The sequence below is a fragment of the Pecten maximus genome, unplaced genomic scaffold (assembly GCF_902652985.1).
Source record: "Pecten maximus unplaced genomic scaffold, xPecMax1.1, whole genome shotgun sequence".
NCBI lineage: Eukaryota > Metazoa > Mollusca > Bivalvia > Pectinida > Pectinidae > Pecten > Pecten maximus.
In genome coordinates this window covers 1-14,880 of record NW_022980621.1, presented here as the reverse complement: position 1 = coordinate 14,880, position 14,880 = coordinate 1, and the positions used below count along the sequence as shown (strand labels likewise).

Below are 14,880 nucleotides of genomic sequence, written 5' to 3'. Positions count from 1 at the left end.
GTATAAACAAAACCTTACGATTATTCCTCCTCACATCACGGCGCTTGTTGGAGAAGATGACCAGTATGACCATGTTGACTCCAGCCTTCCTAGCCAACCTTCTCAGGCGGAACAGCTCGTATGAATACTGCAGCACAGCTCAGAAGCTCCATCTGCTACAATATTTGCTGTCAGAACAACAATATGAATCCCTAAAAGGTTTAAAACTAATGCCACTGGAAAACGGCAGTTTTGTGAGATTTGAGACAGTTGGCTGCGTTTATATGTGTAGTGAAAAAACAGCGAAGCTGATCCCTGGGTGTGAAGAAAATATTGTAAAGTTGCACCTTTCTGAGGAAATTGAAAAACACCTGCAACAGATCAAAGACAACGGTAAGATTCTAAATATGAGTAAATACATGTATGTACAAACCAAACAATTACTTTAGTAAATCCTAATACGACAATAACAAAGTCCAACTGGTGTAGGACAGTTGAGGTCATCATACAAAAGGTACAGGATAGGTGAGTTATCATACAACAAATACAGGACAGATGTGGTCATCCTTTAACAGGTATAGGACAAGTGAGGTCATCATATAACAGGTACAGGACAAGTGAGGTTATACAACAGATGAAGGACAGGTGAGGTCATCAAATAACAGGTGTAAGAGAACTGAGGTCACCATACAACAGAAATAGGACAGATGAGGCCATCATGCAACAGGTATAGGACATGTGAGGTCACCATGCAACAGGTATAGGACAGGTGAGGTCATCATACAACATGTATAGGACAGGTGAGGTCATCATACAACAGGTATAGTCAGGTGAGGTCAGCATATAACATGTACATGACAGGTGAGGTCATCATACAACAGATATAGGACAGGTGAGGTCATCATACAAAAGAAATAGGACAGATGAGGCCATTATGCAACAGGTAAAGGACATGTGAGGTCATCATGCAACAAGTACAGGACCGGTGAGGTCATCAAACAATAGGTATAGGACAGTTGAAGTAATCATGCAGCAGGTTCAGGACATACAAGACAATAGTGCAGGTTTGGGTGTAACTTTACTATAGTTTATCTTTAAGCACCGTTTTTCTAATTTGTATTGCATGCACATGTAGGCGCGAACCGATCCCAGGGGCATAAGGGGCGGGGCAAAAATCAGTTAAATTTACTGAAATTCAAAAAAAATATATTCTTAATATCCAGATATGGTAGAATAAAACACTCTTCATAGATGGAAGGGTTTTCAGTGTTGTACCATTTTGGAAATTCATAACCCTGAGGTCTCGTGTTCCCTCTAGGGAGGGGTAAACTTTGCTTTATTGTAAGCATAGGGGAAGTCACATTTTTAAGCACCATTTGTCTAATTTGTATTGGAAATAATTAAAACTTGGTTAGAATTATCAGTATGGGATGGTAGTTTCATTGTATGTACATGTTGGCCCCAGTTAACCCCATGGACCAGAAGGGGCTAAAAATGGTGAAATATATTGAAATTTCAAAAAATCTTTTCTCAATATTTAGTTATGGTAGAATCAAATGTTCTCTTTATATGTAAGGGTCTTAAGATTGTTTACCAAAATTGTGAAATTAATGACACTGGGGCCCCATGTTTACCCCTGGGGTGTATAGCAAAATCACATTATTGAGCATTTTCTAATTTGCATTGATAGTTTGATGGTAGTTTGATGGTTTGCACATATTGGCCCCCGCAGACAAATTGGCGGAATTTCAACAATGATTTCCTCTTCTGTAGACCGAGATGTGTTAGAATCTAATACTCTTCTGAGGGGAGGCAATACCATTTAGTATAGTGATATACTGTAAAAAGAAAAGGAATAGTATTAGAAATACTACAACAAAATGTCATGTAAACATGATTACCACAGATGACCGTTAAATCCTTCTCATTCACTGGCCTGAAGCAGAGACAAGTTCATGAAAAAGCAATTTCTTCTCATTTGTCGAAATGCTACGGCTATAATCAGCTTGCAATTTCCTGGGATATGGCATTACAATTTTATCAATTAGAATCATCCACCTTAAGCAATATTCACGGTCGCATGAATATACATGAATATATATTTATAGAAGCCATTAGTGAAAGGCTTAGAAAAATGACATCTAATTTTGTAGGTTACAAATGTTAACTTGTTTATGAAAGAATTGGTTCATGTAAACGATTACCCTTTAGATTTCTCTTGTATTCGGTCAGAGGACTACAATAGATTTGCGAAGAGAAATGATCTAGACAATAATTAAAGTCCTAGAATCAAGACATTGGACATGTAGGTTCTGAGGATAAAGACCAATGAAACACGCAAAAAGAAATGACCTTGACCTACATCCAAAGTCCTAAAATCAATAACACAGGTTCTGAGGAGGATGAGGCCAACACATTACTGTATAGTACCATGTTAAAAATTTCGGGGCTAATATGGCAAGGTTGTCCCAGTTGGACCTTGATCGCACAACCACGCATTTTTAACATTCCGCTGTATTTGCTTGTATGATTAATTTTCGCTAGGTATTAATTTTCGCGTGATATTTACTGACCTAAATCATAGCGAAATGACATATCAAGCGAATATTTCCAACTATGCAGTATTAGACCATTTTGAAAGTTGCAAGAAACAAAAACGTTGTACGATAGCAATATAAGGTCAGTAGAACAACCAAAGAGCAGATAATTGCCAGATGAACGATATATTCCGATCCTGCCTCTTTTAGAATATGATTTTTTTTCGGTAGAATATAATTGTACATGTATTTTTTCAACTTGTACATATGTATTTTGTTATATATAGTGTAACTAAGGAACAATAAGCTATCGATATGGTTTTAATAAAGAAAGGTTCTGTTGCGAATTTCACTTGGTAATAAATGACATCGATGTAATTACATTGTATCATGTGGTTATTTTGATATCATACTAGATATTATTTTAAATATTTGTTGTTGTTTTTTAATTCGGTAATGATCGAATTATTATAAAATCTTTTTATTACACTTACAGGTACATTCCAAGTAAAGGATTTGGACATCTATGGATTTGTTACGCTACTCCAGCAGTGTATGGACCGTAATCTCACAGACAGTTTTCAAACCAAAGTTTGGGATACCGAGATGTCTTCACTTCCTAAAGACTGGCTGGAGAAAGTCTGGTCCATGCTGGCTGAACGGTCTTTGATTGACTTCGAGAACCTACACCTGGTGCCAGAAAAAAACGGCAAGTACTATCATCTTCATAGACTATCGAAATTATTGATTGTGAAATCAAATAATTCCTACAGCCTTCCAGAAGATCTGTGCAGATCTATGGATCGGTTTTCTGTCACAGTCTTACCTGGTCTGCCGTCTTTTGTGGAAAAACATCCAGATATCGACAAGTATATACACAATCCTACAAACAACAGCTTACTGCGCTTGCTCGATCGACTTAATGCTAATGACAGAGGATTACCTACAGAATTTTAATGCCTAATGCTGGGGAATCTGAAAGAATTACTTGGCTGAATTATTTCGAGAATTTTGAGATCAGAGATGTTGGAAGGAAATCACTGGAAACGATGCAGATTTTTGAAGAATTTCAAACCGGTACCTTCACCTGTGTAAGAGAAGTAGATATGTTAGTCCCTCAGGTCAGAGAGAACTTTCCTGTAAAGTATCCTCGTCGTCTTCTCTCTTCGGCAAATGACAGCCAGTGCAAGTTAGCACAGAAGCTAGGCGTCACACAGCTAACAGAGGAAGATGCTATTGAAGAAATATTGTCTACAAAATGGTTTTCGTACTCTGACTCTGACAAGAAGAAGCTGATGATACATTTTGTCAGAAAAATTCATCAGTTTGAAAAGAAATTCAATATTGATGAATTCGGCAAGAAAAGCTGGATTCGTACCTACTTGTTGGGGAGATTTAAGAAAACCATCAGAACTTTACGATCCTACTATAAAGCATCTGAAGGAATTGGTAGACGATGACTCCATGTTTCCAGCAGAACCATTCTCATCACCAGAAATTCTGGTTGGATTACGTATGTTAGGTTTGAAAACATCCACCCCATCCAGCGATCTGATCAACAGCTGTGTCATTAAACTGGACAGAAAAGTAAGAGAAGGACAAACATCAGTTTTGGACCAAGCAAACGCGGTGAACTATTTCCTGAAACAACAGCCAAATATACTGAATGGGTACCCTCTTAGGGACAAAAAGTTCCTTGTACCAATGCACAGACCGACTAGTAGCTATCCCACTGTCCTGCCCTGGTGTCCAAGTAAACACCAACTCTGTGCACCGGAAGAATGTCTGCTAGCAACCACACAGAATCAGCGAATCGTTGGGTCTGCCATCCCACTCATTTCCAAAGAATCGTATGACTATTTGAGGATAACTTTTTCGTTAGATGAACCAGATGTTTCGGATGTGCTTAAACATCTGTTACAAATCAAGCAAAGCTATACAGTAAGGAACAAACCTGACTTGTTACCGTGTATCAATGAGGTATACAACTTCCTATCAAAACAGACGAGCACATGTACAAGGCGGGAGATAAGGGAATTCCTTTCGACCGAATCTTTGGTTTTTACAGGTGAATCGTTTGTTGAAGTAAACGATGTTTACACTACTCGCAGCCAAGAAGACATCCCGCTAGAACCTTATATGTACTGTCTACCTTCAGAATTTCTATGCATCAAAGACTTTTTTGAAGCGATCGGTTGTCATGGGAAACAAACTGTAGAAGTTCTTGATATTGTTCAGAAGAAAATCAAAGCTAAGCATGATAGCCAAGTACGTGGTTCTAGGAATGATACGGAAAAGGACTTGAACATAACTGTTCAAATACTGACATTATACAAACGAGATCCCGAGTGTGTTGCACATCTAGATATCCTGTTTCCAGTCCACACAGGGTCTGATTCAAGTCTGCAACTGATGCCCGCGTCTGAGTGTAGATACAGTAATGAAGAATGGCTGAAAACAATGGCAGAGGATGATGAAGAAACCATTCACTATGTACATGCTAATATCCCGTCACACACTGCCCAGGTCCTTGGTGTTCGTTCACTGACAGAGGGCCTTTTGATCGACACAGAAGCTATAGAACCTTGTGGTCAACATGAAGACCTAACAGGGAGAATCAGAGGCTTACTAGATGGCTACACGGATGGCCTGTCAGTACCGAAGGAGCTTATTCAAAATGCTGATGATGCCGCTGCCACAAAAGTATGTTTCCTGTATGACGAGCGTGAGAACATGGATTCAAGAACACGACTTATAGACCAGAACATGGCTGGGTTTCAAGGTCCTGCGTTATGGACTTATAATGATGCACAATTCACTAAAGCGGACTTGCGAAACATCACCAAACTAGGAGGAGCAACCAAACAAGAGGACGACACTAAAGTCGGGAAATTTGGATTAGGGTTTTGTTCCGTGTATAACTTGACTGATGTCCCAAGCTTCATAACAGGCAGTGACATCGTCATTTTTGATCCCCACTACAAGATATTTAGGCAGTGCTATTAAAGGGAAGGAACCAGGGATTAAAATCAACCTCAAAAGTATGCAGAATCAGAAGCTTGTTAGAAGAATGAAAAATCAATTCCAACCGTTCAATGGAGTATTCGGCTGTGATATGGGAAAAGACTCAATGGTATATGAGGGAACACTGTTTCGGCTTCCCTTGAGGACAAAGGAAGCAGGCAGGGAAAAGCGAAATAAAGGATACAGCTTACTCACAGTCAGATATGAAGGAACTTCTTTACATGCTGATGGAAAATGGTGGAAACATGCTACTATTCACTCAAAATGTAACAGAAATAGAAGTGTATCACTTGGCAGCAAATGCCACAGATCCGAGTCAGAAAACTCTTATCTATAAAGCTACGAAAGATATGGTGAGTTCAAATACTCGGAACATGCAGACTTCAGATACATTTAACATTCTAAAAGAGATATCAGCATTGTATTTACCTGTTCGACAGAACGATGTGGATATTGTATCAACAGAGAAAATTATACTTACTGATATTAACATACAGACGGAAGAAGCTACAATGCTTAACATGTCTTCTAAAGTGCAAGATGCACAAACATCTACTCGATGGATTATCTCCTACGCAACAGGTACTTCGAAATGTCTTGACATTTCCAAGCAGACAAATGGCGTGCTACCGCTGGCCGGCATCGCTGTTCCAGTTCAGGTGAATGAACACGATGTTCAGATACTGTCGTTGGATAAGATGCCATTCGGATTTTACCGGACGGGACATTATTTCTCCTTCTTACCACTTCCCATTGCAACAGAACTTCCGGTTCATATCAACGCTACTTTCGCTGTAGCACCAGATAGACGCTCGATAATGTGGGGAACAGAGGATGATAAAATAGAATTGTTCAAACCTCGATGGAATCAAGCACTAATGACCGATGCGGTTCCCAATGCATATGTTTCTCTCCTTGAAAAACTGCACAACTACAACGGTATCAACGACGAAGAATATATGAACTGTTGGCCGATATATCCGAAAAGTTCCGTTGAACTACAGAGCATGCAGAAGGCATTTCTGATAAAACTTGTGAATGAGAACCCTAAAGTGTTCAAGAGACATGAAGTATGGGCTGAATTTCAAGAATGCAAGTTTATCTATTCAAAACTTTTCAAATCAAATGAAGATATTGTCTTCAAAGCTGCGATTCATTTCTTGGAAACTAACAAACCTGATGGGCAAAAGGTCATCAGAATGCGACAGGATCTCAACAACGCCTTTAGCAACGCTGGCCTTGAAAGTACCATCCAGACAAAAATATGTTCTGCAGAGGAATTCTTCATAGAGGTGCTTTTCCCAGAAATTCTGTCAGATTATTGGGAACCAAGAGAAAGGAATATGCTTGTTATGTTTGCCGTAGATAGCATCAGTGCTAAGACTAAGGATTTGCTTCAAAATTCAAAATGCATTCCTATAGAACCGACAGGAGAATTGAAATGTCCTCAAAATCTGGTGCATCCTGATAGTAAACTGAAGAATTTGTTTACAACGAACGAAGGACGTTTTGTTCACAAGGATATGATAGAAGCTGGGATCAAGGAGAGAAAGGAACAGCTGTTAACTGTTGGAATGATAGTGGATAGGTTACCAAACGATCTGATCGTAGACAGAATAGAGAGTATACAGGGACTTTCACAAGATGTGGTAGGTGTGCTGTGGAAAGGTCCGTCAGAATTACAGAGTATATTGAAGAAAACTGTAGGTATGATTCACCGCTTATTGAACAACTTAAAGACCTACCATTCCTACCAATCCTGAAGAAACCCAAGGACTGGACATTTCCTTGGAAAGCAGATTGCTTATATATGGAGAACGATTTAAAAATGATAGAAAATGAGAACTTCTTTGAATGCAACCATGTAACAAAAGAAAATGTACAGTTTGCAAAGCCAAAGAATGTTTATCTGACCTCAACTCAACATCTCGTTGGCTCACAAGAGTTTGTCATGGACATGTCCGGCTACACAACGGTAGATCATTTGGGCGTCATCGGAAAAAAATATGATGACATTCCGGTCAAAGTCGTTTGCCAACATTTGGTTCAGCTTTGTGAAAGCAAAAACCATATAGAGATACCAGAAGAATCAAAACACTTACTCAATACAATTTGCAACACAGTTTACAGTTTTCTGAATGAAAGAATAGTAAACGAAACTGTTTCAGAAGACGAAAGCAAATGCATAGAAGATTTGAAAGAACATGCCGTCTTTTTTTGCCACAATGTTTTTGTGAAGCCAAAACAAACGGCCCTCCGTATAACAATGGATTGTGAACCTCATCTTTTTGGATTGCAGAACCATCATCTTGGAACTAGATGTAAAAGTCTGGTACGTACGCTTGGAGTAAAAGACCAGTTCACTGCTCATGACATTTCAAATGTGATGTTGGAAAAGCAAGATGTGATAGGAAATAGGCAGCTAACAGAGGAGGAATTGGAGCTTTACATAAAACTCATCAAAGTCTTGGTAAATTGTATGGAGCGTCAGAAAATTGATTACCATGAGGTTTCAGCACATTTGTGCATTCCAGATATAAACGGTTTTCTGTTACCTACTGCTGATCTCTGTCTGAATGACAATGAGAAGATAGGAACAACTGAAACAATGAAATTTGTCAATGGAAAAATTGGACCAGATTTCGCCCGGACACTCGGTGTTAAGGCCAAAATAAAACAACACTTCTCAGATAATACTTGGACCATACCTTTTGGACAAAAAGAAGAGATTACTACGAGGATAAAAAACATCTTGCAAGAATATCCTTGTGACGAGGGTATCATGAAAGAACTGCTCCAGAATGCTGATGATGCACAAGCAACAGAGCTTCAATTTATCATAGATTCAAACACCTACTCTTCCGAAATGGTGTTTAATGATAAATGGAAACCACTACAAGGCCCTGCTCTTCTTGTATTCAATGACAGCACGTTCAGTTCCGAGGATATTCAAGGAATCCAGGACCTAGGGATAGGCAGCAAAGGGGAAGATCCAACAAAAACTGGACAATATGGTGTTGGTTTCAATGCTGTATACCATCTTACAGACGCGCCTTCCTTCCTAACAAAAGGCCCTGATGTTAAGGGAGGTGAAACAATGTGCGTCATGGACCCATGCTGCCAGTTTTTATCAAATGCCACAGAACAGCGACCAGGAATACAGTTTGTGAATTTATCTGAACACAGAAAGCTATATCCAGATGTTTTCAAATGCTACCATGCAGATAAGCTTTTATCGGACAGAGGAACAGTTTTCAGATTTCCACTGCGGTTGGAAGACAAAACAATACATCATTTAGCAGGTCCAATGTCTTCAGAAAAACTCGAGGATTTGTTCAAAACATTTGAGAGGGAACTTTTACAAACATTGCTTTTTGTGAGATCAGTAAAGACAATTTCCTTGTCAGACATTTCTTCTGGTCAAAGAAAGACTCAGTATAAAGTTCAAGCTATCATCTCTAGAGGGGACGAGGAAAAACGAAAAGCTTTCGGAAACTATGTACGGGATATTAACAGTAAAATAAGAGACAAAAAAGATTTATCAACTGTACAAAATGAGAGCGTGTCTTACAACGTCACCGTGGAAGACAGTAATGGTGTTAAAAACACTTGGCTGATTGTGCAACAGATTGGTTTCGGAGATGGTGACATCCCCACTCAAGTAACAGAAGCATGCAAAAGAGGAGAACTGCGACTTTTACCGATAGGTGGTGTAGCTATTCTTTTATCATCGCATAAAAATTATGGAAGATGCGTGGCAAAGCAAAAACACAGAGCATTCTGTTTTCTACCGCTGCCATTAACAACTGGTCTTCCTGTCCATGTGAATGGACATTTTGTTTTAGGTGGAGACACTAGAAGTAATGTATGGAATGAGGAGAGGAAAACGTTTAGATGGGACTGGAATAAACTTCTTTTGGTTCGGGTCATACCTATTGCCTATCTCAGAGGTATGGAGATAGTGAAACAAATGCTTCTGACGGATGATAGAGAACCCGGTCTTGTCAGAAAGACCAAACAGCTTGATGATTTATTTCCTATTTTAAAGGATGCAAGCGATGAAAACTGGAACTTGCTAGCGAAAGAAATTTTGAATAAGATATATGATGGCCGTCATGAATTGTTCTACTTAAATCGTGCACATGGAAGCAGTGTCAGTGAACAACAACCATTGTTTGTGCCTCTACAGCAGTATGAAGAACCCTTTCCTGCTCTATTTAACACCCTAGCCGACGCAAAAGTGATGCATTTGGATAACTGGAAGAAGAGAAAGCAAATGAAGCAGATTATGCAAGATATTGGTCTGAGGCTTCTCGATTCACCAGTCAAAATTCTACACAGTATGAAAGATGCCGGAGTACCCGTTTCAGAAATATCCCCGACAATAATTTTGGAATTTTTGAAATCCTTCAGCAGGACAGATATCGAACACAAATGTAACATTGTGATTCGGGAAGATGGCACAGACTTGTCAGATACCAGTCTTCAAAATGTGGGAAATGTGCTTAGATTACTAGAATACTGCAAACGCAGTGACGAGTTCACCTCGGGGATTATTGGCGTGCCCTTGTGTTTGACTCAGGATGGGAAACTACGAGTGTTCAAGGAGGACAGTGATATATTCTGCAGTGAGCAGTTTTCTATGTTACCCAACTCCGCAAATCGGTTTCTTCATCATTCATTAGTTTGTCTTCTTGATGAAGACGAATTACAAGGAACAATATTCAAACTTTTTGATATCCATTCTTTTGCCGTGTACTTGTCAGAAAACTTGAGTCCTGAAAAGTTTAGGAATCCCGGGAAAATGGTGGACTGGTATCCCAAGAATGAACACATTCCCAATTCATCATGGATCTGCAAGGTATGGGAGTTTTTGGTAGAACAGGAAGAGAAAGGTAAGGACAAGCAGGAAGCAAATGGATTTCACCCTGATGCAAGTGGAGCCGTTCGTATATTTCCCAACGATTGGAGGATTGTTGCTCCGTGGAACCTGTTACCATGTACAATCTCAGAAAAAGTAGGTAACTTTGAGGACAACGAGGTCAGTGTTGTCATCATTATCAAAGTTTGAGGAAGTCCTGATTTTGAAATCATTTACAGGCGATTTAGAAGAAGCTTTGAGGAAGCTTGGACTTCCCCTCCTTGATACAGATATATTGGATAACTCATTTCTCTCAGCGCTGTTACCGCATGACAAAAAACCGGCTATGGTTTTGAACTGTTTATTCCGACACTGCACTGAAACAGGATTTCAAAATATTTCAAACAAGACTGCTGACGTTATTTTGGAATATTTTGTGAACAATATCAAGGAGGTACGGAAGCTTGAGAATTGGATAATGAAACTGAAGTCACTTCCGCTGCACCTGACAATACACGGGGAGCATGTGTCACTTGAGTTGGAGAGTAATGTTCTGGTTCTTCCAAATCAAATACCACCAGATGGGATTAAAGAATGGGGTCGATCTTCACGAACACTGCTTTTGAAACAAAACCTTACGCTGCAGCCAATGTATGATGCCTTTGATTACACGGAAAGTAGTGTGTACGATGTTTACACAAGTCATATCTTGGCCAATGTTGATTGTCTTCCCAGAGAAAGCATTCATGTCCACTTGAAATACATCCGGAATATCCTTTTATCAACATATGATGGTCAATACGGGTCCGAACAGAAAAACTTGATTGCTGCCCTACAGAAATCGAGAATTTTTTGCACAAAAAGAGAAGGACTCAGACGTGCATCTGAACTGCATAGCCCGCATGTTAAACTTTTTCGGATCATGAACAATGATCAGCTGCGCTTTCCAATGGCACCTTATGCTGAACCAGCATGGCGATTATTTATGGAACTCATTGGTATGGTCACGGAAGCATCTACTGAGTTGATTATCCATTTTGCTCGTCAGATTGAAACAGAAGGAAGACATACAATTACGGATGAGGTGTCGGACAAATGCAACAATTTACTTGAATGCATCTGGCGTATCGACAAGTTAGAGAATATGGATTTACTCTCAAGAATTCGGACTATAAAGTTCATTGTACCATCAACAATATCTAGGAAAAATCAGAACATTTACCCACAATTCCAATCCGGAAAATTAATGTCATTTGAAGGAGCTGTCCTTAAACGGCACACATATTTGGTCTGGAGTAGCTGTAACATCCTTCCAGACATAGCTGACCCATTCATTCACTATGGCAAGAAGAACCCGGATGCAGCAGCAAGACAACTCAAGGTGTTCTCAGAAAAACCACCATTTGAAAAGGTTATTCAGCACACACAAAATATATGTGATGCACTGAAAGAACAGTGTGAAAAGAATCACTGGCGAAAGGAGGGTATATATCTTGAAAGTTTGATGTGCGAAAATCTATAAGTTTTTATGGGAGCAAAGAACAAATCAGAACAACCTTCGTGAGCGTCTCTTTCAGAAACCATTGGTATATCTACCATCAGAAAACAAATTTGTGACATGTGGGAGCCTTGTTATCCATTTGGAAGAATGTGGAGAAATCAAACCATACCTATACTCAGCTCCAATGGTGTTTGGTGGGAACTTTGAACTATTTAAAATGCTTGGCACGCAGGAAAGGTCGACATGTGCAACTTATGCAAGAGTGCTGGAACAAATCACACAGGATGTGAAGGACGAGGAACTTCATCCAAATGAACGATTGTCTGTGAAAAACACTATTAAAGGACTCTTTTTACAATTGGAGGGAATGGACAGTGATTCTGATGTAGACTTACAGGTGCCAATCCTGTATTTCCCAACCGAAGATAACAAAATGGTTGATTCAACACAAATGATTTATTCAAACAACAAGTCGTTTTATGATGCGATAGGGAAGGATGCAGGACTACCTTATTTTATTGGCTTCCGATCTTTGGAGCTGAGTTATGACTGCAGTGTTATGAATAAATTACCAGTCAAGTACAGGCCGCGTATATTATCTAAGATGGTAGAGAGGAGGATGGATGTGACAAACCTGGAAGTTACACAGGGACATTATGGAAAACTGCTACAAGAGTTAATTCAAAGTTGTGAATTTGTTGAGGGACTCCTACGTATTTCACGTCATGACAGACAGAATACAGTGACCCTAAGATCTAAAGAAGAACATGAAAGCGACGTGTTATCTGGAATTCAGAAAATCAAAGTGCTGCAAGTAAAAGACTTGAAAGTTGCCTATGTTTTCAACGGGAAAATTGTAGGATATAGTAAAGATTTAAGATTTATACACGAGAAGGAAAATAACCAGCAGGGATTCGAGTGGATATTCTATGTGAAAGTTCTAGAAGGAATAGATTTTACCCATTGGCTTTCAAAGATTGAAAAAGAATTTGTAAATTTGATTTACAAATCCACGGACATCGGTTGCTCTAATCATGGATCGTTGATGTTAAGAATTCTCATGACATTGGAGCATCCAGAAATGATTTCATCAATCTTGGATGAAGAAGATTTTGAAGATTATCAGATGAATGAGCAAGTTTTCCTCCCAGTGTGTGGCACTTATGTTAACGAGAAATGGCATCACATGTTGGACAACACGACATTTACATTCGACGATGGGGAATATGTGGCACTACACTTACATGATGAGGTATCAATAGATTCCGAAGAAAGCGACATATTTATATTTGCAATGATTATGAAGGTGATAGATTGTGATATAGAGGGAGAGCTAACACATGAACTGACCAAATACGAAGTAAATGTTGGGGAGGACAGATTCCTTATCAAATATGCCTGCGAAATATACAAAATTCTTCGCGAAAAAACAAGCTCTAAAGAACTTGTCAATGCAGTTGAAATTGCCAGCGATAAGCCAGCTAAGACAATACCTCTTCAAGTGATTTTCAAAGAAGTCAGAAGAAAGCTGTTGGCTATATGGGCCTTACCAGAGATGGAAAGAAAGTTGATCTTTAAGAGATATCTAAGGCAATGGCACCCAGACAAGAACATTGGTAATGAAGAACAAGCTACAGAAACGTTCAAGTATATCAAGTTTGTTTGGGACAGACTCACTAATGGTGATCCTGTAAAGGTTGACGATGACGTGGACCCCGCGAATTATTCTCACCCTGGACCATCCGCAAACCAACATTTCTATGATAACATCTATCGGCAATGTTCTAGAGAAAGAGAATGGTATCAAGCATCATCGGGGCCGAGTGCAGGACATCATAGATCCCACTATCGTGACAATGATCCCGTGTCTAACCCAATGCAACAAAGGAAGTGGTTCAAACAGGCAGAACTTGATCTTTGTGCAGCAGAACATTTCATGGAGTCAGCAGAAGAGGTGCAAGGATACAATTGGATATGTTACATGTGCCATCAGGTAAAGCTGTGTTACTTAATTCGTTTATATTTACACTTAAATAATATCAGCACTTTTGAGGTAAACACCATTGACACCTTGTCACATAGAACTCGGAAACTTACAGGTAACATTAACTTCAACGCATTATTTTCACGACTGTAATTCATAACCTACTTATCTTGGTCAATGAATGCAAAGCTATTTCAAAGGTTATTTTGTAAAGTAACGTAGATTATGACTACTCTAACTTGTACATAGATTTGTTTTAGTTGACTTTCACTTTCTTTAGTTGAGAAAATGCCATGGAGTGTCTATTACATATTTGTTTCAAAACAGCCAATAATAAAATTTGATTGATATTGATGTCCTTCTTACGATCTTCTTAATCTTACGTGTTTAGGCAGTGGAGAAGTCGCTGAAGTCGATGGTTTATGGAAAAGACGCCAATAATGTCACCAGAGGTCACGACATTTGTCAGATAGCATTATCGTTAAAGGATGCTTCACTTATTCGTGCCGTAGGTGAAATACAAGCCCTTCTTGGATACCACACATTCATGCGATATCCGGATGAACATGCTGCTGGCAGGATTCCCTCGACGTCCTTTACCAGACAGCAGGCAGAATCAGCTCTCAGGATAGCAAAGAGGATCCTCGAGGAAGTGAACACGAAGAACTAAAACAAGGTACACTATTATTTTCTTTTTGATATCGATGTCAGTCAATTTGAGTTTTAGTGAAGTCTGTGTTGTCTAATGAAGGTTTCTGTAGAAGTAATAAAGAGTGAAAAGTGATGTCAGATAGGATACGACATCAGATGAAATGGTGACAAAATAGGTAGGCTAGATGCTTTGGGGAAAATGGTTATAAAGAAAACCTTCATTCATTTTCTCACAAGGTCTGAAGGCTCAAGGTGGACTTATGCCATACCATGGCGTCTGGCGTCCCTCCGTCAACAATTGATTTTTAGGTCATCTGACCCGTCCTGAGTCACGTGTATCGAA

The 14,880-nt window shown here is 39.3% G+C and overlaps 2 protein-coding genes across 2 annotated transcripts; both read left to right on the top strand.

Moving 5' to 3' along the window:
* Positions 1 to 54: 54 nt before the first annotated feature.
* On the top strand, positions 55 to 11,923 carry LOC117319565 (sacsin-like). The gene is given in 7 exon segments (XM_033874352.1): positions 55 to 372; positions 3,013 to 3,345; positions 3,829 to 5,501; positions 5,503 to 5,694; positions 5,696 to 7,212; positions 7,248 to 10,435; positions 10,641 to 11,923. Coding segments are annotated over 7 exon segments (8,502 nt in total). The 5' UTR covers positions 55 to 56.
* A 163-nt stretch (positions 11,924 to 12,086) lies between these two features.
* On the top strand, positions 12,087 to 14,556 carry LOC117319566 (sacsin-like). The gene is made up of 2 exons (XM_033874353.1): positions 12,087 to 13,895; positions 14,278 to 14,556. The coding sequence occupies exons 1-2, from the start codon at positions 12,087 to 12,089 to the stop codon at positions 14,554 to 14,556; spliced, it is 2,088 nt and encodes a 695-aa protein (XP_033730244.1).
* Positions 14,557 to 14,880: the final 324 nt, after the last annotated feature.

Coding starts and splice junctions, on each gene's coding strand:
- LOC117319566 (XM_033874353.1), top strand. CDS start 12,087: ATGGTGTTTGGTGGGAACTTTGAACTATTTAAAATGCTTGGCACGCAG. Junction 13,896..14,277: donor TATGTTACATGTGCCATCAG/GTAAAGCTGTGT, acceptor TTACGTGTTTAG/GCAGTGGAGAAGTCGCTGAA.